The sequence below is a fragment of the Panthera tigris genome, chromosome A3 (genome assembly GCF_018350195.1).
Source record: "Panthera tigris isolate Pti1 chromosome A3, P.tigris_Pti1_mat1.1, whole genome shotgun sequence".
NCBI lineage: Eukaryota > Metazoa > Chordata > Mammalia > Carnivora > Felidae > Panthera > Panthera tigris.
The window spans coordinates 101,102,213-101,125,211 of NC_056662.1; the positions used below are offsets into that span (position 1 = coordinate 101,102,213).

General features: G+C 42.3%; 1 gene segment (V, D, J or C); it reads right to left on the reverse strand.

Annotated features, from left to right (window-relative positions):
- Positions 1-1,487: 1,487 nt before the first annotated feature.
- The window catches only part of LOC102972940, an 82,017-nt gene continuing 60,505 nt past the window's right edge, over positions 1,488-22,999 (reverse strand). The window contains 2 exon segments of the V gene segment in view: positions 1,488-2,013; positions 5,849-5,886. Of these exon segments, the coding sequence occupies positions 1,682-2,013; positions 5,849-5,886 (370 nt within the window).

Below are 22,999 nucleotides of genomic sequence, written 5' to 3' on the forward strand. Positions count from 1 at the left end.
AACTTTATATAAATGAAAATATATAGAATATATCTTTTGGGAGTGCCTGGGTGGCTCAGTGGTTAAGCATCTGACTTCGGCTCAGCTCATAATCTCACAGCTTGTGCGTTCAAGCTCAGTGTCCGGCTCTGTGCTGACAGCTCAGAGCCTGGAGACTCCTTCCGGTTCCGTGTCTTCCTCTCTCTCTGCCCCTCCCCCACCCGTGCTCACTCTGTCTCTCTCTCTCAAAAATAAACATTAAATTTTTTTTTTTTAGTTTGGACTCTGTCTCCCTCTCTCTCTGCCCCTCTCCTGCTCATGCTCTGTCCCTCTCTCTCAAAAATAAATAAACATTAAAAAAAATTAAAAAATTATCTTTTGTGTTTGGTTTCTTTTGCTTGTTGTCATGTTTATGAGATTCATCTATGCCATTCGGTATAGTTATAGTTTTAAAATTCTCCTTATGTAATAGAATTTCAGTGTGTAAACATACTACAACTTTGTGACCCATTCTATTGTTTGTGGGCATTTGGATTATTTCTGGTTTTGGGCTTTTATAAATGAAGCAGCTCTGAAAATGTGCACAGGTCTTCCGGTGGACAGAGACACAGTCATTTGAAGTGGGATTGCTAGGTTATACTGTATGAATCTCTCTCCGCTTTCTAGAACTTGCCCAACATTTAAAATTTTTTATTTATTTTTATTTTTTAATAAAGTTTTTAAAGTTTATGTGTTTTTGAGAGAGACAGAGACAGCATGAGTGGGGGAGGGGCAGAGAGAGAGGGAGAGAGAGAGAATCCCAAGCAGGCTCTGTGCTGTCAGCACAGTGCCTGATGCGTGGCTCGAACCCACAAAACCATGAGATCGTGCCCTCAGCCCAAACCCAAGAATGGAATGCCCAACCGATTGAGCCAGCCAGGTGCACCTTAGAACTTGCCCAACATTTTAATGAACATTTTTAACCTTGCAGTAAAGTAAGGTTTAAATTAGGTTGTGGAAAGCACTCAGTATGGTTTTTGGCAGATAGAGAGATCACATTCCATTAAGTTAAAGTGCCATAATGGACTTTGCCATTTCCCTGTTGCATGTTCATTTAGATCATTTTCATTGTCTTGTTATTTTATATAATGTCACAGTGAATGACTCTTTATAGATGTTTCTTTCTTTTGAAAAATTTGCTTTGAGTAAATTCTTAGGTAAGTTCAACTGGATCAGAAGATATGTGACTGTAGAAACTGTCACCCTTAAAAGGACTCTGAGGGTCTGCTGAGGAGGGGAAAATGAGGAAGCAAGCCTCTTACACCATGGCCCTGGGGGTGGGCAGGATATGAAGACAGGTCGCTTATGGCTTTCATGGAGTGTCTCGTAGAGGACAGGAAGGTCAGGTAGAATGCGGGATGATGATTTTTATACGTGGTGGTGATTTTATAGCAACTGGGTGTTTAGTTCCTTAGAAGATAAACTGGGTAATTGGAAAAAAAAAAAAAAAACCAAAAAACTATACCAACTGGTGCAAAGATTCACTTTATTTATTCATTTCCCCCCAAATATTATTAGCATGATTAAAGCCAAAGAGGGGGAGGCAGTAAGGTGGGGACAAGGGCCTGCAATAGGTGTGGGTCTCCGATGGGGAAAGGTCCGGAGGCCTGAGGAGGGAGACAGAGAGTCTGGGACTGAGGCGCAGGTGATGAGGCCTGCTAGGCTACTCTCTCTGACACTCGCTCCTGTTGAAGCTCTTGACGAGGGTGGAGGCCAGGCTCTTGTGAGTGACCTCGCAGGAGAAATTTTCATGACTTTGGTACTCTGTACTGGACATCGTCAGGGTGCTGCTGAGGCTGTAGGTGCTGTCCTTGCTGTTCTGCTCTGTGGTACTCTCCTGGATGCCTTTGTTTTGGACAACGCCATCCACTTTCCACTTGACATTGACCTCTTTGGGGTAGAAGTCATTCAATATGCACACGATAGAGGCACTTCCTGTATGTAACTCGTCCAGAGATGGTTGGAAGAGAAAGACAGATGGCTGAGCATCACTCCCTGAGGAAGGAAGCACAGAGAATGGTTGTTAAGTAACAGGGAAGTTCTCCATTTGGGCATATTGTTTGTGGGCAATCCCGGAGCCCGTAAGGGAGACAGAGCAATTTATTCTGTGTAGCAATGAGGGAGACCAGGAAGCAGATTTATAATCTCCATGATTTTGAGTGTTTCTCTAGTCCCTATCTCTTAAGAAAGTTTTACACTGTTTTGTTTGAACTCTCTGCAGCCATTTTAAGGGCTTTTTTGCTTTTCTGACCTCACCTTTCCTTCAGCTGTGTTCCCTGCCCCCTGCCATACACCCAGTACTTTAGGCAAAGAAACAAAGGCCATTTAGTCTGATTCCCTCAAAGTTTAGAAGAGAAAACAGGTCTTGGACCCCCTTACAGCGATCATTCCTCCGTGCCTCTCCCAGAACTGTGTAGCAATATCGGGCTGCTTTTTCCTTCCTGGGTTTTCTTTGAGTGTGTTAGAGCCAGACCCACGCTATAGAGTGACTTTAAGCCCCGAGTCTGTGCCTGGGCTGAGGCACAGCCCTGTTACCTTCTGTGATCAGGCTAGCAACTCTCCCACCTCCTTACAAAAGCCTTGAAGGAAGACTGAGCCCTCGTCTGACAGCTGTCATGATATGGGGCGATAACAGACCAGACAATGGGGGTCAACTGTAATTTTGGCCACCTGCCTACGAGGAACTAGCTAGCTTCGGTTCTGACCATGAGCAGCTGCCAGATGGCGTCTGGGAAATCCCCCCCTGTGGGCATTCAAGCTGTCTGGTCAGAGAGCAAGGGCTAAAATAACAAATCTAGAATCCTTTGCTGGGAGAAGACTGCAGATAAGTGAACAGGTTTTTATAAAGCTAACCTCCATTAACAAAGCATTTCAAAGTAAGATACTGAACTTTCTATGTTTTGATTTTTTTTCCTCTTTTCACCTTCATTACTAATTTTTCTCTGAGAATTTTATAAAATAGCATTGGCCGCAAAAGAGTGTGAATTCTAGAAAAAAAGGAAGGGAAGTATCTAGGAAGATACTCCTAACCGGGTGACTCCTTGATGCCTTTAAAATATCCATCCTGCATTCAAATATTAAATGATTAGCACATTGATATGGAAAGTCTTACAAGACATTTTATTAGCTTTTAATGGAGTTTAAGCTTATAAAAAATGTTTTTAAAAGGCCCTAAAATAGTTTTAAAAAGCTACATAGTTTAAATAGTTCTAAAATAGTTCTCAGAGTTTTAAAACAGCTCTAAAATAGTCCTATAAAACTGTTGCAGACCAAAAATAATCTTTCATAAGCACCACTTTTGAAATCAGCTGAAGTAAACAACAAAAAATTACTAAACTATTTTAGAGGGTATGGAATTAAAATACTCAGATTAAAAATTTTCTACCACAGAATGAAAGTATTGGAAAATATATTTATATCAAGTTTTTATTAATGGCATTTTTCTATGATTAGATATTTCATACAACTGAAAAATAGTCCTTCCCAAGCCATTAATTTTTTGAAAATTAAAAACATGTCACAAATTTATTTTTTTATCTGATGGTATTTAATGTGAACTCAGTAAAAGTTAATTGATTAAAACTGGAATGGCCAGACGGCCTTAAATTCAGTTTTTGCTGGTAAGGATTTTACTCGGAAAGAATGATATATATTTCTTTCTTTAGGATTGTACTTTTATTATTTAAATATATTTGATGAGAGGATATTGAAATCATTACATGTCACTGAAAACAAAAGTAGCTTTAACTTTTTTATAGTCCTCTAATGGAAATTTTCATATAACAATGACTGAATTTTATTTCTGAAATTTCTAATAAATCAGACTTCTCCCTGTTTCTTCTATGTTAGCTCAGTGCCCACTACATTTCTATTCTTTTTCGTTACTGCCATTATTCGTATCACTGTGTCGGGAAAGCCGCCACAGTAGAGTTGAACAGGCGAACGAACGTGGAGTGGCCGTGGCCTTTAGTGGCTAGGCGCACTGCCACACGAGTGCTGTGGCCTGATCACGAAAGTTATTCGGTCATGACAAAAGACCGCCATGAGGTCTATAGACCACGCAAGATGTGCCATGGCTTCCTTGAAGATATAAAGTGGCCAAGTAATAACGGAGGGAAATAAAAGAACACACTCACTAAAATATTTACTATTTTTCTACAAGTCCATGAGCATTCAAACATGCAATTATTTTATTTTACTTAATTTAAACGAATGTTTTCAAAACTGAGATTTTCGCGATAACCATCTTTTCACCGTTACAATAAGAAATCATCTCACGTTTAGTCTAATATAGAAATTGGATTTTTACAAAGAAGGTAGCTATCAGGATATAGAACTTCTGTAGAATTTTTGAATATTAACAGTTAATCACTCGTTTTAGTCTCCAAAGATAGCATTTCAGCTGATTCTCAATTAAGCTGCAGGTTTTACATGGCAAACAACTACGCTTTTCTAACTTCTTACCAATTTTTCATGCATTCTATGGGTTTTAATTGTTATCTTATAAAATTATTTATCAGGAGAGAAAACAGACTAAGAAATAAATTTCTGTATCACACAGAACAAGCAAAACTCGCTATAACATCTGGTAAAACTCAGCGAAAATTAGTTCACTTTTTCTCTCGAGCTTCAAAGATTCCTTTTCATCTACACTAATTTTTTTTTCCTTTTGAACAATGAAATTTAGATTAAATTAATCTTTTTGTCTAGAAATCCATTTTTGGAGCTGAGTTTAACTTTTGAAATTGATGACAAATCTGAAATGGTCTCATGTACCGTCTGCACAAAATTCATACTTCAGTCTCTGAAAGTCATCACTGATATTTAGACCCAAATTTCAACAGGCAACAGAGAAAAATTACTTACGTTTAATCTCCAGATGTGTCCCTTGGCCAAAGGTGGTCCACTGTATTAACTTGATTACTTTTCCCTCAACACAAACCTCTTTTTGCTGCTAAGCTCATTAGATTGATGGATACAGAGAAAATCTGGCAATTTAGATGCCATCTCAACTGTCTCTTTGCTCTTCCTTGAGACAAATTGATTTTCAGTCCCTTACTCATCTGATTTTCAGAAGAAAACCGTGCTCTTCAGAATTGACCTCAACTCACACTCCACACATGAAAACCCCCAAATTTCACAACGCTACCAGAAAAAGGACTAGAAAAGTGTACTTACGTTTGATCTCCAGCTTGGTACCTGGGCCGAAAGTGAGCCGCACTGAGGGCTTTGACACTTAGCCCTCAACAAAAACCTCCTTCTGACGCTGATCATATAAGAAAGTCCAATTCCGAGAAAACTCCAGCTGTCTTTCCCCTTCTCCCCACAAAGCCTACTCTCATCACAAACTCAACGATTTGTTTGCTTAGCTGAAAAGTTGGCTATTTTCTCATTTTCTGCTATTTTCTTTTGGGGCACCAGGAGTGGCTCATTTTACCAAAATGTCACAAACTTGAACAAATATTACAACAGGACGAAAACCTCACACATAATTGAACAAAAAGGTACTTACGTTTCATCTCCAGTTTGGTCCCCTGGCCGAAAGTGAACCACAGTGATTTCCCTTAACCTCCACCTCTATGAAAACCCACCCTGAAACGGTAGTCTCTCTCCCCAGTGACCCTATTTTGATTTGGAAATCTTAAAAATCAGCGGTCAGCTAGCCTCCAGTGGAATGATTTTCCCTCCTCTGTACCTGATCTGGGAATGAGATTTGTTTTATCCCTGACATGTAATTAATTAGAACACTTGAAAAGGCCGGGGGGCGGGGGGAGAAAAAGCAAACCAATTAGACAAAAACAGTGAAGAATTAGTTGAAAAAAATACTTACGTTTTATCTCCAGCTTCGTCCCCTGGCCGAAACTGTACACACAGTAGTTCCTCCTAATCTCCTTCCTATACGAAAACTGAATTTCCTTTTCTGACAACTGAGCAAGGCTCTGTGTAGAACATATAATTATGCTTCCCCATAGATTTCTGAAACTATCACTTAGACAAGTTATTCTCACCCAATGACTGAATCCCGTTCCTCACAGAAAATGTGTAATCCACTTTTGAGTTTGTTTGTAGACTTTATCTTTGCCTTAGAGGATGTCAGATCCTGGTTGTAAAACGTCAGCTTATACAGATCGCTTCATAGATCCGGGAATCACAAGACAACAAACAACTGAAGAAGGAAGGTTTGGGTTTTACTCACGTTTGATTTCCAGCTTGGTTCCTTGGCCAAACGTCCACCACAGTGATAGCTCCCCATTGTGTCAATGTACAAAAACCCTTCTCACTAAAGGGGACCAGAGGCCCTGGGTCAGCTGCTGAAGCTTTATTCTGTTTTCCAGCAGGTGTCGAACCCTCAGGGCTTCCCTGATAGAGAATGTTTTTTAGGTAAGATCTAAAATCTTGGAAGAGGATATATTTATGTCTACGGGCTGATGATCCCTTTCTTTAGCCATCTACCCTATCTGGACTGCCTATTTATTTATTTGAAGGTAGGCTGAATGGAAATGACAAAGAAAACAAATAAGTTTTAAAATTTTCACTCTTTTATACCTTCTCCTGGGGCAGGGAGCTTTTGCAAATGATAAACCTCATTCAGTATAATTATGGGATTCTAGTTTTCTCTCAGTTAAGGATAATTAAAGAGTGTCTTCGTATTTGACCTCTCCTTTGCCATGATATTACAAAAAAGGTATACTAAATGTATATCAGATCAGATCAGATCAAGGCTCATGTTTTACTTTAAAACATATTTTGGCATCAAGCTGTAGAGGACATCTGAGCCCAAAACAAAGATCAAAGATCAATAGAGTAGAAAGTAGACTTTACTTAGTTGATCATCTGTTGTCAGAGGGTACCCACCATGTTCAATGAGATGAACCATGTACAGAATGTCTTTGGAGCTGCTGGGGAATCGTGCCATGCCATGGTGTTTCCGTGGTAACCCCATCAAAGTGTGTGTGTGTGTGTGTGTGTGTGTGTGTGTGTGTGTGTGTGTGTGTCATTTTGAGAGACAGAGTGAGGGAGGGGCAGAGAGAGAGGGAGAGAGAGAATTCCAAGCAGGCTCTGTACTGTCAGTGCAGAGCCCAATGAATTTTTTCAAAACTCAGTTCAAGAGAGACCTTCTCTTGGATTATCCCCCAGCCAAGTGACTCTGCTTTGTAGACTACAGAGACAGATCTAGAACACCTAGTTGTTCTTACCGGCTGTCAGATTCTTTCTACCCTACTGGACTGTAAATTGTTTGATGTTTCATTGTCTTGTATTTGGAAGGCCCAGTCTAGTACCTTCACTTGGCAAATGTTCAACAAACATTTGCAGAATGAATGAATGAAAAAAAAAAAGACATTCCACAATGAAGAGTTGAAAATCAATAATGAACCAGAGCTAATAAATTATAATAAACCAAAGACTAATACTAACCACTGAAATAGTATGTTTCAGGGGCACCTGGGTGGCTCAGTTGGTTAAGCATCTGACTTTAGCTCAGGTCATGATCTCAAAGTTCATGGGTTTGAGCCCCACGTGGGGCTCTGTGCTGGCAGCTCAGAGCCTGGAGCCTGCTTTGGATTCTGTGTCTCCCCCTCTCTCTCTCTCTGCCCCTCCCCGGCTTGCGCTCTGTCTCTCAAAAGTAACTAAACGTTAATAAAAAAAAAAAAAAAAAGAAAATATTTGGAGCTCCCGGCTGGCTCAGTCAGTTAAGTGTCCAACTTTGGCTCAGGTCCTGATCCCATGTTTCATGATTTCCAGCCCCACATCAGACTCTGTGCTGACAGCTCAGAGCCCCCGGAGCCTGCTTCAGATTCTGTATCTTTTTCTTTCTCTACCCCTCCACCTCCCTCTCTCACACTCTGTCTCTGTCTCTCAGAAATAAATAAATGTTAAAAAAATTAAAGAAATAATAAGTTTCATAAGAGAAATTGTAACTGTAATTCTGAAAGGTAGGGGTAGGTTTCCTTGATTCTGTCAGCAAGAGTTTTGCTATTGTCTTTAATAGCAAAATCAGCAGTGGATCTCACCAGAAGATGAGGAAAGAGAGGAATCATGGAGGTAGACAGAAGAGAGAAACTGGCCAGTGGACATTTAGTGTGCAAAAGAGTTGACTGAGGACATAGTCAACATAGATCCTAAAGAGGACAGAGTGATTTTTCTCTGCAGAGATACAAGCAATACTAGCCATAATACTTGACATTTATTGAACACTTACAAAGTGTCAGACATTTTACATGAATCATCCACATTTAATTATTCCCCAGAATCTAGGAACAAGAAACTGATATTATCCCTGTTCTATAGGTGAGGAAAATTGAGTTCAGAGATGTTAAGTAACTTCACCCTAATAGTGAGTGGCAGCACTGGGAGCTCATGCACTTAATTGGCCCTGGGAGTAGAAATACCCAATGGAAGCAGCATGCATGGCCGATGACATTGGGGTGGGAGAAGGAAAAGGGATCTCCTTAGACTGTCCTAGGGATGGAAATGAGTAGATGACTGTGCTCAAATGTATATACAAGACTGATCATTGAAATGTTTAGAAGTTGAAGAAATGGAAAATAACTGAAATTTTCACCAATAGGAATTTGGTTAAATGGATTATGATAGAACTTTGCAATGGTGCACTAAGCAACCAATAAGAGGATGAGGTCGGTTTCTATGTAGTCACAAGGAAGGTGTTTGTGAAAATACAGGCCATGGAATGATATGTTTTGTGTGATATTGTTCCATTTTAATGGATATATATGGATATAAATACAGGATAATTCCTGAAAGAAATACAACAAGTTTTACTCAGTAGTTATCTCCTGGGCTTACAGAGGTATGTTGTTTGGGAAGAGGAGAGCGATGACACTTCCTTTTCCCCCTTCTGTATGTTGTAGATTATCTGATTTTTAAAAATTAGGTGAATACATTCATTTTGTGGTTTTCAGAAACAATAAGGCTGCAGCAATTTTGATAAAAAGTAAACTCTGACATTGCCTACTAGGATTCTCAATATTCATGTACAATGTATAAATATAATTTTAAATGATATATACACGTGCATGAGGGTTTTTTTGGTCAGTTAATGTTTTTCTGTAATCTTTAAATCAAGAATTAATCTGGTTCTGTATAGGAGATACAAATATAGGATAGGTGGGCGTGAGGGAGGGGCTGGAAAGTGGGAACGATAAAGATGATATGGCTCTACTGGGGATTATGTTCCTCAGTGAATAATGTGAAATTGGGAACTAATGTGAAGTTGGGATCTACTGTGAAGAGCGCGTCTAAATTATTGTACTAATATAGTATTTGCTACAGTATTTGCTTATCATAAGAACTATTGTGACAGAAACTATTTTACCGATCCCATATAGTTGTGATCAATAAGAATGGCTGATGTGATGTTGTAACATAACACGGATCACTGAGAAATGGTTGAGATCCTGAATATGTGTATGGTTCATCATTCGAAGGTAAAGGTTGTCTTCAAAGCATCTGTGAGGTTCTGCCAGGATCTACCATTCTACAAAACGCCCATGATGGACCTTGATAATACTGATTTACTGAGGAAAGGCACACTGTCAGTACACGAGTCTGACAGGTTCGTGGATTTGTGTATAAGAGTGATGGAAATGAAAATTTGGGGAGAGCATTCCAACAAACTCATCACTGAAGCTGTTTCCCATTTGACCCCCAGCAAAGTTAGATTCTTAGAGTAAATTCTAAACTGCTTGTGGAAGAGAGAGAGAAAGCAAGGGAAAGAGAGTGAAACGAGAGACACCAAATGCCCACCTGTAAGTCATCCTGAAAACTATTGCTAAACTGTCTAATCAATGTTTTTCACATCTACCATTTCAAGAAACACTACTTTTGCCCTTTAGTTGGCGTAATTGACCAGGCTATTTGGAGACATCCGCTTCACTCACACCGGTAACATACAGTAAATCAGCTAACTTGTCCGGGACACTATGGCATAGTTTTGCTTTTTGCAAGGTTTGAGGATGGTGGTTTCCTTACCTGGCTCTGGAATATTTGTTTCTGATAATCCATCTTGAAGTCTGTGGTTCAATATTTTTTTCTAGCTCATCAATCACAGTGGAGTCCAAGATAGGTGGTTCTTTTTACATCAGCTTTACTCCTCCTTAGGATTGTAATGGCTATCATTTATACTTGATTCAAGTTGATATCCCATAAGGTAAGGATGAAATTCTTGAGTCCACATTCACTGGTGCCTAGAACTTGATCAATTGGCGGTCTTCCAGCTAGAGTGCCACAAATTGACACCTATCCTGAATTCCTAAGGGGCAAGTGTGGCCCCATAGCGAGAAGAAGGGAGACAGAGGAGGTTACTTGAGAAATTGCTGCTTCCTTAGTCCTTTGGAGCTGTATCTGTTTCCACTCATCTCTGAAGGAAGAGGTGCTGAAAGAAGCAAAATCCTTTGTTCTAACATGTGCACATGCTTGTGCCGTAAACATGACCCAAGATTTTGGACCTGCTCTGGAAAATGTAGATGTTCATCATGTTTCCAAGAAGACATTAAGGCTGCGGGTATTTTCTGACTTCCTAGAGTGAAAAAGAAAACAGCAGTAACAGTGCAGGGTTTATTACCCTTGGAGAGGCTTGCCACCCAGATTTACATGTCAAGTGTTGTGGTTTCTGGTTGGTTATACACAAGCGATGAGTCCCTCGAACTCTGCTCTGGAGTTCCCTGCCCCCCTTTGTTTGTCCCCTTGGCATCTAGCCCTAGCCCTGTGTCCTCTTTTATTCTACTACTGAGAAACCTATCATGGACAACTACTTTGATTGGGCTAGCTCTGGATGCAGTTGTGAAATTGATGATTTCAGGCTTGATTCTTCATACTTGTTTTCTTCCCCACTGTCAAATCTTCAGGTCCCTCATGGGCACTCTGCTTTGCTCCCTGATGGCTCAGGACCCAGCCCTGAGTGCCCTCCACCCCCCACCTAGTCTTGCTCATCTTGGGTAAGGACTTGGGCTCTGGATCTTTTCTGCCCACAGTCCCAAACTGCCTTATACCTTCAACGTGTATAATCCTGATCCCATGCAGAGGGATTCTGATCTCTCACTGCTTTCTGTTCCCATTAGCTTTTCTTTTCAGCTCTGTGGGTCTTGGTTACCATTTGACCTAATATTGTATTGTTTTTGCCTCTTGCCCTATTCTTCCTGTTCTTGTGGGTTTATTTCTTTAAAATAATATTCTTAAAAATCTTTTTTTTTTTTGTATTTTAGGGTGTTTCAAAAAAATTTTTTTAATGTTTATTCATTTTTCGATATTCATTTTTGATAGAGACAGTGTGAGTGGGGGAGGGGCAGACAGAGGGAGACACAGAATCCGAAGCAGGCTGCAGGCTCCGAACTGACAGCACAGAGCCTGACGCGGGGCTCGAACTCAGGGACTGTGAGATCATGACCTGGACCGAAGTCTGTCAGAAGCCCAAATGACTGAGCCACCCAGGTGCCCTTGTTTGTTTGTTTTTAACAAGCAGGTATTGTGATGGAATGTATGTGTTTAATCCATCATCTTAACCTGGACCCTCTCTTAATTGACTCCTTTGAGTTCTAAATGGGGTTACTAGGCCAGGTCCTGGCTCTCTCTCCCACCCTAATCAGCATACACATTCTAGGGCTATTAGTCTATTGTTGGTGAAAGAGAAAGCACAGATTACTCCTTTCTCCATCACTGCCACCCCCCCAACACCCCAAGTATCCTGATTATCCTGGCTGATAACACAGAGTTACAAACAAGGCAGAAGGATGGGAAGAGGGCAGGCCTACAGGAAAACGAATGCACTTACACACAAAAGCAAAACCGAAACCCAACAGATTGAAACAAGGAATAATTTGGACTTAAAAAAAAAAAGTTTATTTATTTATTTTGAGAGGGAGTTGGGGAGGAGAGGAGGGAAAGGCGGAGAGAGAATCCTAAGCAGGCAGGCTCTGCATTGTCAGAGCAGAGCCCAATATGGTGGCGCTCAATCTCACGAATCTTGAGACAGTCTCACAAACCTTGAGATCATGACCTGAGCCAAAACAAGAGTCAGATGCTTAACCTGAAAGGGCGGGCCTACGCCGGCCGACTCCATCTTGTTCTGTGTCCTTCACCTTGACCACACCTCCTCCCCTTGAGTAACCACCCCCTCACCTGCCTAACAGGACTCGGACCCTTCCCCAGGACCCTTCCCCAGCCAATCGGCTGAGGCCATAGCCATAACCTCACCAACTGCCCCTAGGCCCCAATAAAACCTTTGTCCTTTTGAAACTCGCCCTCTCTCCCCGGTATCTCACTGCTGTGTCGGTGCAGGTAGGGGATTGAGCTCGAGCTAGCTCGAATAAAGGCTCTTTTGCTTTTACATTGGACTCGGCTCCCTGGCGGTATTTGGGGATCACGAATTCTGGGCATAACAAACCAACTGAGCCACACAGGAGCTCCTGATTTGGACTTTTAAGTTGAGTATAATGGACCTGTCCATCACTCGTTCAAAATCCCCCTTGCAATGACAGAAGAAATATAAAAATGAGAATAAAGTTATTTTGTGGTTGGAGAATCATGCAGGATCCCATTACCAGAAAAAAACAGTTGTGGAAAATCACAAAGATTTAAATTTTGTGATTCAGTTGATGGAGAAACTGAAATCTAGAATCTTCCATTCCATTGCAAAAATAGAAGGGGTCTTTGAGTAGCCAGTACTGATTTTCCCTCAGAAAACCGTGGAAAACATGCACCTCAGAGTTACTAGGGACTGGGCCTGTGTGTGGGATGGGAATAACACCTGGGCTGCCTCCATTGAGGCACCCTTCAGGCTATGGTGATAGTGATAGAAAGAAAAAGAGGCAAAGTTACAGGCATTCAAAGGCAATGGGATAAAAATCTTCCAGGCCACTAAAAGAAACAAAAAATGGACAAAGAAAATTAAACCAGTCTGGCAAAATTCAGGAAAAGGAAATAAAAAATCAAGAGAAAAATGTTAGATAAATAGAATTACAAAATAAGATGGAGAGACTAAGTCCAAACAGAATAGTCATAAACTGTAATAAATGCTGTTAAGTTATTCAAAACTTGAAAATGAGGCACAAAGATGACTGACAATGAAGACTCTTTCCTTGACCAAACTGTACTGTGGCTCCTCTGAGCTCTCTTCTCAAGTGGACCCCGAATTTTGGGCTTCTGTGTTCATCTTTGCGTTGTCCAATTTTAGCAAGAACCATGTTAAGTCAGTTTAACCAGAATCCGCCTCCTTGATATCTGGTCACTGATGAGGGAGCGTGAGGCAAGCTGAGGACAAAGCACAAGCTTACAACAACCCCCAACCCTGGCCTCCCCCGCCCCCACACCTCCCACCCCAGGTAGGATATGTGTGATATTCCTCAGGTACCCTGGCCCCTGGCTGCCCATAAACAAAGGAAAAGACAGAAAACAAATGGTTAAAGGATAGAGTCTCCATCAGTTTACAAATATCTCATCCTGAGGGCCTAATCTCCAGGAACTCCCTACTGGTTTAATGATAATGCTTTGCTAGAGGGAAAACCACTTTAGCTTGACAATAGCTAGGCCTCCAGTAATCCTGAGTCTTCTTCAGCATATGGAAATCCCTTCAAGAAACTTCCTCTTGACTTTATCTCCCCCAACTCCACTGTGTATAAGCAGTCACTCTTCACAACCCCAGTGCAGCTCTTTCTGTCCACTGGTCCTGTCCCCATGCTTTAACAAAATCATCTTTTTACACTAAAAGATGTCTTCAAGAATTCTTAATTGGCCATAGGCTCCGAACCCCACCAACACTCCAAAACCCAATCAATCACCATCAACATCTGATGGGCTCCTCACCTTCACTGTTCCCAGGCGATGTCTGATCACCCCAGTGTGCCTTCAGCAAGAGTCCTGTTAGGTCGATTTTACCAGATCCTCCCTTGAACTGGATGTTTTTTTCTCTTAGTCATTTTTCCATCCGCTGACCCCCACTCTGCTCCTTGGCTATAAACTCCCACTTTTCCTTGTAGATGGAGTGGGGCCCAATCTCTCCTTCCCACTGTGCAGTGTTTCCTACACATTATCTTGATGATCCTAAGTCTGCCTTACTTTTCTTCAACAAATGCCTTGAGTAATTGTTTCTTTAACACTATATGTCCTTTCAGGGTCATTTGACTTGCTAGAGAAATGAAGTTTTTAAAAATTTCTAATTATACCTAATTAAAAACTAGATTTCAAAGAGTTGCATGTTAACCTAGAGAAAACTGATGTCATGAAAATGATAAATTATTTTTGTCTGGGGAGGCAAAAGCATCTGACTCTTGGTTTCAGCTCAGGTCATGATCTCATGATCTTAACGATCTCATGATCTTAACGATCTCATGGTTCATGAGTCTGAGTCCACATCGGGCTGTGCTGCCAGTGTGAGCCTGCTTGGGATTCCCTGTCTCTTGTCTCCCTCTCTCTCTGTTCTTCCTTGCTCACACTCTCTTTCCAAAAAAAAAAAAAATGTATCCAACCAGAAAGGAGAAATTCCTTAAAAGGTGAGGTCAGTGTGTTCTTAGAAAATGTAGGGATGCAGTTAGGAAATGGAACGTCCATAGTTCTCTGTTCCTTCTATGTATTTTGAAACCAAAGTCTGTGAATTATGGTATTTTGATGATAGATAAAAGAGTTCTTACTCACCATTGTGCTTTCAGTGACTAACAAGTGTCTGGCCTCCAGTTGGTGCCCAATACATATTTATTGAATAAATGAACGAAATGAACAAGTATTGTTGAGGAGTCACGGGAAATCCTTGTTGTTTTCTCTTTGCTGTGGTCCCCTCTGGTGTTGGTCTTTGGTAGTTTCTGAAGCCCTGGAAACTGGACAGTGGTGCCTTAAACCAGGATTGTCTTCATGACAGCAGACCCAGAAACCATGTTAGACTGAATAGAAAATAGACTGGGTGCCTCCTGGGAGGGGTTTTGTAGGTTTGTGGACTGTTTGAACTGGCAGAGACAAACTGTGTCTCTCCCCATTGGTAACAAACAGGAGGAGGCTAGGTGTCTAAGAGAGGAAGTGATTCACTCAAGGCTACACAGGTAGGGAAGGACTGGAATGGGGGAAGAACCAGATGTTTTGCCTCCCAGTTAAAGCACTTCTATTACATTTCCTGAGGCACTTGGAAAAATATTTGCAGACCAGGAAAATTCTCTGCACAGTTGCCATCTGGTCCAAGTCTGACGGGACATTTTTAATGCACTTTCTGAAATCCAGTGAAAGAATGAAAAATGACCCTGAGCAACATGAACGTATGTGTCTTTCTTCAGCATGTCAGCTGCTGTAGGACTCAGGATACCAAACAGTTTTTAAAACTGGAAAGAACTGCAAAGTTATATTGCAAAAATCATGGGTAGAGGGAGGGGTAAAGATTTTGGTCTCAAGGCTATCCTCGTCCCGTGACATGATTTATATTTCTAAATAATGGTGGTCCACACTCTTTTACTATTTCCTGGACAGGTTTTGTAAAATAGAGGTTTTTTTTTTTTTTTTTTTTTTGAGGTTTTGGTAAAACTTAATTAACCATACATTTACCTGGACCTGGACCATGATTCAAACAAACTTACTGAAACAACAGTGTGTAGAGATGATCAAGGTGGTTTGAATAAAAACTGGGAATTAGATAATATTAGAGAATTACTTTTAGTTCTGTACCATAGTAGCATAGCACTTAATTTTTTTAAAGTCCTTTTTGGTGAGCAATGCACTAAAATTCTTAATGGATCAGCTTCAAAATACTCCAGTGTGTGTGTGTGTGTGTGTGTGTGTGTGCACGTGCGCGTGCGCGTGCGCGTGCGCGTGCACATGTGTGGACATGTATATGATCTATCTTTGTATATGATTGGCCATTGCTGTAAACATTAAAAATGAAAATAAAAAGAAACAGTGTCACATTTCCTAGAGTGACTCACCACACACTAGTCAGGGTGCAGTTGTGAGTTTATGCCAGTAGATGGCAGTGTTGTACAAGCCAACAAACCTACATAGGTCTAATGGGATGGTTGAGGTTTCTGGGTAACAAAACTATTACAAACCAGGTCAGATTTTATTGTTTTTAGGTAAAAAGTCATGGAAATATTTGAAGAGAGAAAAAAAAAGGCAGGTATAGAGCAATCTTAAATTATTTTTAAAATAAGCGATTTATAAGTCTTACTGAGAATTTAGGTAGGATAGTAAAATAAAATCCCCTGTAAACTTATTACCCCTGTATAAACATTTGGTCCACCCCCGTCCCCTCTTTCTGTTTCTCTACCTCCAGCTCTATTTCTTAGTGTATATTGATTTTCAGTGGTCAGCCCCACTTACAGGGGAAGCAAATTTACAGATAAGTGGTTGATGAGCAACAAGCCTTTTGGATGATTCTCTTTTGTAACCAGCGTGATCCTTAAAAAAAAAAAAAAAAAAAAAAGGAAACTAGATGTAATGATTTCCCTGTTTAAAACTCTTCAAAGGTTTCTCATTGCAGTTACAAACCCCTTGTCACATCCTCCTAGGCCTACACCCGTGGTTCTCGTTTTTGGCTGCTGTGATTGGAACCTCCTGGGGAACTTTAAAAACTACTGATGCCTGGTTTCCACCCCTGGAGATTCTGATGGAACCAGTCTGGGTGGTCACTGGCCACCGGGATTTTCATGAACTCTCCAGGTCATTCCAGGGTGACTTGACCTGACCCCTGGCTACTGTCTAACTGCGTTTCTTACTCCGCCCCCTCTCCTTTTGCTCCATTCCCCAGGCCTTCTTTCTGATCTTTGGGTTGAGTTCTTTCTCCCCTCAGGGGACCCAGAGCCTCCTCACTGCTGAGCCAGATGCCAGGAGCCCTTCAAGGCCAACCCCAGATTCCATCTCTGTTACGGTCCTGGCCCCTGGGGTCCTCTTTCCTATCAGGAACCTGGAACTTTGGAGGGCGGGGAGTTTAGCAGCTAGAATCTTTCATCCCTGGTTGTACTTGGGAACGTGTGCATCTTTAGGTATCAATTACAATATTCACAAGGCTAATTTTGTCTTCACAGTGAAGATGTGGAGTCTGAGGTGTTAAAAGTCATCCAGGCTCTTTGGAGTCCTTTATGCAGGATCAGAACCAGAGTGAGGCAGAAGACGTGCTCGCCTCAGGCACAAAACTTAGGGAGATACACACACACACACACAAACACACACACACACACACACCGCTCAGTAATTCAGATAAAATAATCTTTTAATGCAATATTTAAAAATCAAAATTTATGCAAAAATCCATGATAAAAAATATGAGAATTGGTAGTAAAGACTGGATCTAGCTTGTGAATAAAGAAATATCAATGGAGGGGGCACCTGGGTGGCTCATTCAGTTAAGCCTCCAATTCGGCTCAGGTCATGATCTCACGGTTTGTGGGTTCGAGCCCCGCTTCAGGCTCTGTGCTGACAGTTCAGAGCCTGGAGCCTGCTTCAGAGCCTGCTTCTCTCTCTGCCCCTCCCCTGCTCACACTCTGTCTCTCAACAATAAGTAAATTTTTTTTTTTTTTTTTTAAAGAAGTGTCAGTGGGGACTGTTTATTTTGTGGCTGTAGTATACTTGAGAGAATTTGATTCTGTGCCCTTTCTTGGGCGTTGTGTCTCAAGCTAGGGTGATAGGGATTTTCAGAGGTATAACATTTGTGATGAGAATATTTTATAGTAAAATGCAAATGGACCAATTGTGGGAAAGAATGCAAAATTTCTCTGAAGGTTTAAAAGAAATAAAAAAAAAAAAAAAAAAAAGAACCGAAGGAATGTTTCCTCAGAAAGCTTTAGGGTAAGTCCTCAGAATCCTAGAAGATACCCATTTTGTTTATTCTGCCACTAGGTGTGGTCAGCGAGTGTGAGAGGCAGTCATAGAGCTTGTAATTCCAGAACATCAGGGGGCACCTGGGTGGCTCAGTAGGTTAAGCATCTGACTTAGGCTCAGGTCATGATCTCAGGATTCCTGGGTTTGAGCCCCCCATCAGGCTCTACACTGACAGTGTGGAGCCTGCTTGGTATCCTCCCTCTCCATCCCTCTCTCTCTCTCTCTCTCTCTCTCTGCCCCTCCCCGGCTTGTGCTCTCTCTCAAAATAAATAAATAAACTTAAAAGAAAAGAAATACAATTGGATTTTCCCTTAAATTTTTCCCCCCAGGGGGAGAGAATTGGGGAGTACAGACATGTCCCACACTGTCTTGCCTGGATTTCCCATATATACAGCCCAGCAGTTGAGTCCTACCCCGTGAGAGCTTTGTAAAGTAAGAGAAGGAATAAGAATGGTCTATGGAAAGAACAGTGGGGAGGCAGAAACGAATGCTATGCCTGGCATTCTTACAGGTGGGACCTGAGGGATGTGAAGAGTGTTACCAGTCAGGGTTCTCCAGAGAAACGGAACCAATAAGATATCCATGGAGAGAGAGATTTTGAGAACTGAGAGTGTGGGGGTTGGTGAGTCCAGAATCTGTAGAGCAGGCTGGCAGCCTGGAAATTCAGGTCAGTGTTGATCTTGCAGCCTTGAGTTGGAAATCTGTAGGCAGGAAACTCAGGCTGAGTTTCTATGTTGCATCTTAAGGAAGAATCACTTCTCCTTTGGGAAACTTCAGTCTTGCTTCTTAAAGCCTTCAACTGATTGGATGAGGTCCCCACCCTCATTACAGAGAGTAATCTGTTATGCAAGGTCTACTAATTTAAATGTTAATCACACCAAAAGCTACCTTCAATGAGAAAGAATGAAATATGGCCCTTTGTAGCAACGTGGATAGAACTGGAGAGTGTGATGCTAAGTGAAATAAGCCATACAGAGAAAGACAGATACCATATGTTTGCACTCTTATGTGGATCCTGAGAAACTTAACAGGAACCCATGGGGGAGGGGAAGAAAAAAAAAAGAGTTTAGAGTGGGAGAGAGCCAAAGCATAAGAGACTCTTAAAAACTGAGAACAAACTGAGGGTTGATGGGGAGTGGGAGGGAGGGGAGGGTGGGCGATGGGCACTGAAATGGGCACCTTTTGGGATGAGCACTGGGTGTTGTATGGAAACCAATTTGACAATAAATTTCATATATTGGAAAAAAAAAAGCTACCTTCAGGACCACATCTAAACTGGCAATTAACCAAACAAACTGGGCGCCATAGCCTAGCTAAGTTGACACGTAAAATTAACCATCACTAGGGGCGGATTGGGGGGCTGAATGATGGGAGAATTGACCCTTTGTCAGGGTGAGGTATGGATCCCCAGCTTGGATCTACTTGATACAGAGTATAGCTGGGTCTTAGGAAATTTCTCACGTCAAGAAGCAGTGCAGAGGCCACGTGGATGCCCACAGAACAGCCAACGTACCACCTCACGGAGTGAGCACCAGGCATCTGCCGCGCTCAGAGACAAGATTGGAAGAGTTTCAGTAGCTGGATACCTGAAGCCACAGAAACCTATGCCGTCCTTATGGGGATGCACGCTCAGTTTCTTAAGGGAATTGCACACCCCCACCCCCACTCTTCCCTCTGCTGGGGAATCAACAGCAGGACCAGGAACAGGCAACCCTGAGCTGACTTCTCAAACCATTGGATGGAACTAAATTTTTTTTCTTTTCTTTTCTTTTCTCTTTTCTTTTCTTTTCTTTTCTTTTCTTTTCTCTTTTTCCTTTCCTTTCCTTTCCTTTCCTTTCCTTTCCTTTCCTTTCCTTTCCTTTCCTTTCCTTTCCTTTCCTTTTCAATGTTTATTTATTTTTGAAAGAGAGACAGAGACAGAGAGACAGAGAGTGTGAACCTGGTAGGGGCAGAGAGAGAGGAGGAGAGAGGATCCAAAGCAGGCTCTGTGCTGACAGCAGCAAGCCCACTGTGGGGCTGGAGACAGATACGGGGCTGGAACTCATGAACTGCAGCATCATGATCTGAGGCCAAAGTCAGATGCTCAACTGACTGAGCCACCCAGGCACCCTGGAACTAAATTTTCTTGAAAGAACCTAGATTTAATTAATTCTCCAATTTAACGCAAAATGGAAATATTGAATTGAAAAAATAGAATAACTAAAATTCAGGATTCAGACTTCCCTTAGCTCAAATTAGGGTCCTGCTTTTCTCCTTAAGTGAGTAAGTTCTGGTCCTGTCTTCCCATCTCTCTGGCCCTTTGTACAGCCCCAAAACCGAGCTCAGGGGTTTGTGGCATCCTTACATATCTGCAGGATAAAAATGGCTTTAGAGTCCCAATATCTTTGGTCAGAGATTTTATAAAAAGTTGGGCCCAAAGTTCTCCATTTCCTTCTTGTGCCTTCCATTCCTTTCTCCCTCCCTCCCTTCCTTCCTCCCTCTCTCCCTGCCTCCCTTCCTCCGTTCTTCCCTCCCTCCCTCCCTCCCTCCCTCCCTCCCTTTCTTCCTTCCTTCCTCTCTTCCTCCCTCTCTCCTTCCTTCCTTCCTTCCTTCCTTCCTTCCTTCCTTCCTTCCTTCGTTTCCCAGCATATTTTATAATTTTACCAGGATTATTGATATGAAGAGCCTAGCTCATCATTTCTAGAAACTCAACCCATTTAAAAACATTCTTGAATTAAAAATAGAAGCTCGGGGCGCCTGGGTGGCTCAGTTGGTTTGGCGTTTGGCTTCGGCTCAGGTCATGATCTTGCGGTTCACTAGTTCAAGCCCCACTTCGGGCTCTGTGCTGACAGCTCAGAGCCTGGAACCTGCTTTGGATTCTGTGTCTCCCTCTCTCTCTGACCCTCCCCAGCTCACACTCTGTCTCTCCCTTTCTCTCAAAAATAAATAAACATTAAAATTTAAAAAATAAAATAAAATAGAAACTCATCATTAGATCTTGTAGCAGTTTGTCATTTTAGAACTTCTGAGTTGTTCTAGGAGCTTCTAAGTTGACTTCTGTGTTTCTAGTCCTACAACTATATTTTTGGTGGTATTTTTGGCTCTTTAGATTTACATTGGATACTTTCATAACCCACTGCTCATGCAGTTTGCTTCTTTACTCACCAGCTGCTTTGCATAGGCCCCTCCAGGCCCAGACCAGCTGCTCAGGTTTGATAAAAGGGGCCTTTGCCATGTGAGCTAAGCTGCATCGGGCAGGCAGGGACAGCAAGATGGTGGCCCAGAGGCAGGTCCTCATATCCTTGTTGCTGTGGGTCTCAGGTGAGAAACTTAAAATTTGCCACAATCCTTTTGGAGTAGTATCGGTTAGAGTTAAAAACATTTTTTTAAGGTATAATGAGAAATACCGGCGATTTCCAAAATAGACCCAATTATGCACTGACAGGTACAACGCTTTTCAGACGACGTATTTCGGTGTCACGATAAAGTGCGTATGTATCATCATTATCTACTCGTGCTTGCAGGTGCCCGTGGGGCGATCACGATGACGCAGTCTCCGGGCTTACTGGCTGGGTCTCCAGGTCAGCAGGTCACCATGAACTGCAGGGCCAGTGAGAGTGTTAGCAGCTACTTAGCCTGGTACCAGCAGAAACCAGGGCAGCGTCCTAAGCTGCTCATCTACTCAGCTTCCACCCGGGCATCTGGAGTCCCCGACCGATTCAGTGGCAGTGGGTCCAGGACGGATTTCACCCTCACCATCAGCAACCTCCAGGCTGAAGACGTGGCGAGTTACTACTGTCAGCAGTATTATAGCTCTCCTCCCACGGTGCTTCAGCCTCGCACACAAACCTCTTCTCCTGGGGCCGAGGGTCAGGGAGGCTTGGCTGCACCTGCTGCTTCCTCCCTGCTCGGCCCTGAACATGCACATTCCTGTATCTGCCTGAGAAGCCACCTCTCCCGACTTATTCCTTGGAGGGTTGTTCAGGGCCCAGGGGAAAATTAAGGGGGTTGGCTTTTTTCTGGATCCCTTTTGGTGGGAGATTAGTGAAGACAAATGCCGTAAAGATGTCTCAGAGAAGCTGTCAGGAGTTTTTGTGTCGCAGGAACCTGTGCATTTCCCACAGACGGACGGCATAATTGACCCAGTAAGGTTGTCTCTACCCTTTGGGGAAGGGTCCGGTGGATTTTACACCCTGATGGATGAATTCTCTCTTCCCTGTGCCTCCTTGACTCTGGAACATTTCTCTTTTATTTCCTTATTCTCTTGGTCTCCTTTCTTCACCCGCAATCAGGACCTTCCAACTCAGGACCTTCCCAATATTAAACCTTTGACCTCTCCTATTCAGAACCTCCTACGTGGAAGGTAGCATCCCTCTCTCACTTTTTCCTTCCGTGGACCCTATTTTCCAGCTTTCCTGAGCAATGGCCCTGACGTTTGTTTCTGCTGTCTCCTTCCGTACCTCCCTTCTCTCTCCTCTCCATTTCTTCCAGGTGTGCTCTTTCTCACAAAGGCAATTCTCTAATTCTTTCACCCCGTCACTCTAGAAATATGAGCTAGTGTTCCTCAGCACCTCGTTCTCGTCATTTGTCACCTCTTTCTTTAAAGTCGTCCCTTAGGCATTCAGGTCGAACCTTGTGACTGAAGGAAATCATGGCTCTAAGTGTTGCATAACCTGAGTCCCTTGGAAAACATTTAATTGACATGCCCATTTCATTGTAAAAACAGAAAAAATCCCAAGCCTTTTAAGTATGATTTCTTTACCTCCTTCTGAGATACATGGGTTCAGGAAAAGACCACAACAAACCTGATCAGGGTGCTCTGAACACCCTTACCTACAGAACAGCTTCTCATAATGATTAGAAATATTGTTAAAGTACCCATATTAAGGAATCCATATAATTCATTGCAGATGTGTTTTCTTTAAAAAAAAAATTTTTTTTTAATGTTTGTTTTTGGGGGAGAATCAGAGTGTGAATGGGGGAGGGGCAGAGAGAGAGAGGGAGACACAGAATCCGAAGCAGGCTCTGGGCTCTGAGCTGTCAGCACGGAACCCGACCTGGGGCTCGAACACAAGAACTGTGAGATCATGATCTGAGCTGAAGTCAGACACTTAACCAACTGAGCCCCCCAGGTGCCCCCACCCCAGGTATGTTTTCTGAGTGCTTACTATGTATCAAGAGCAGAGATATTTGCTTT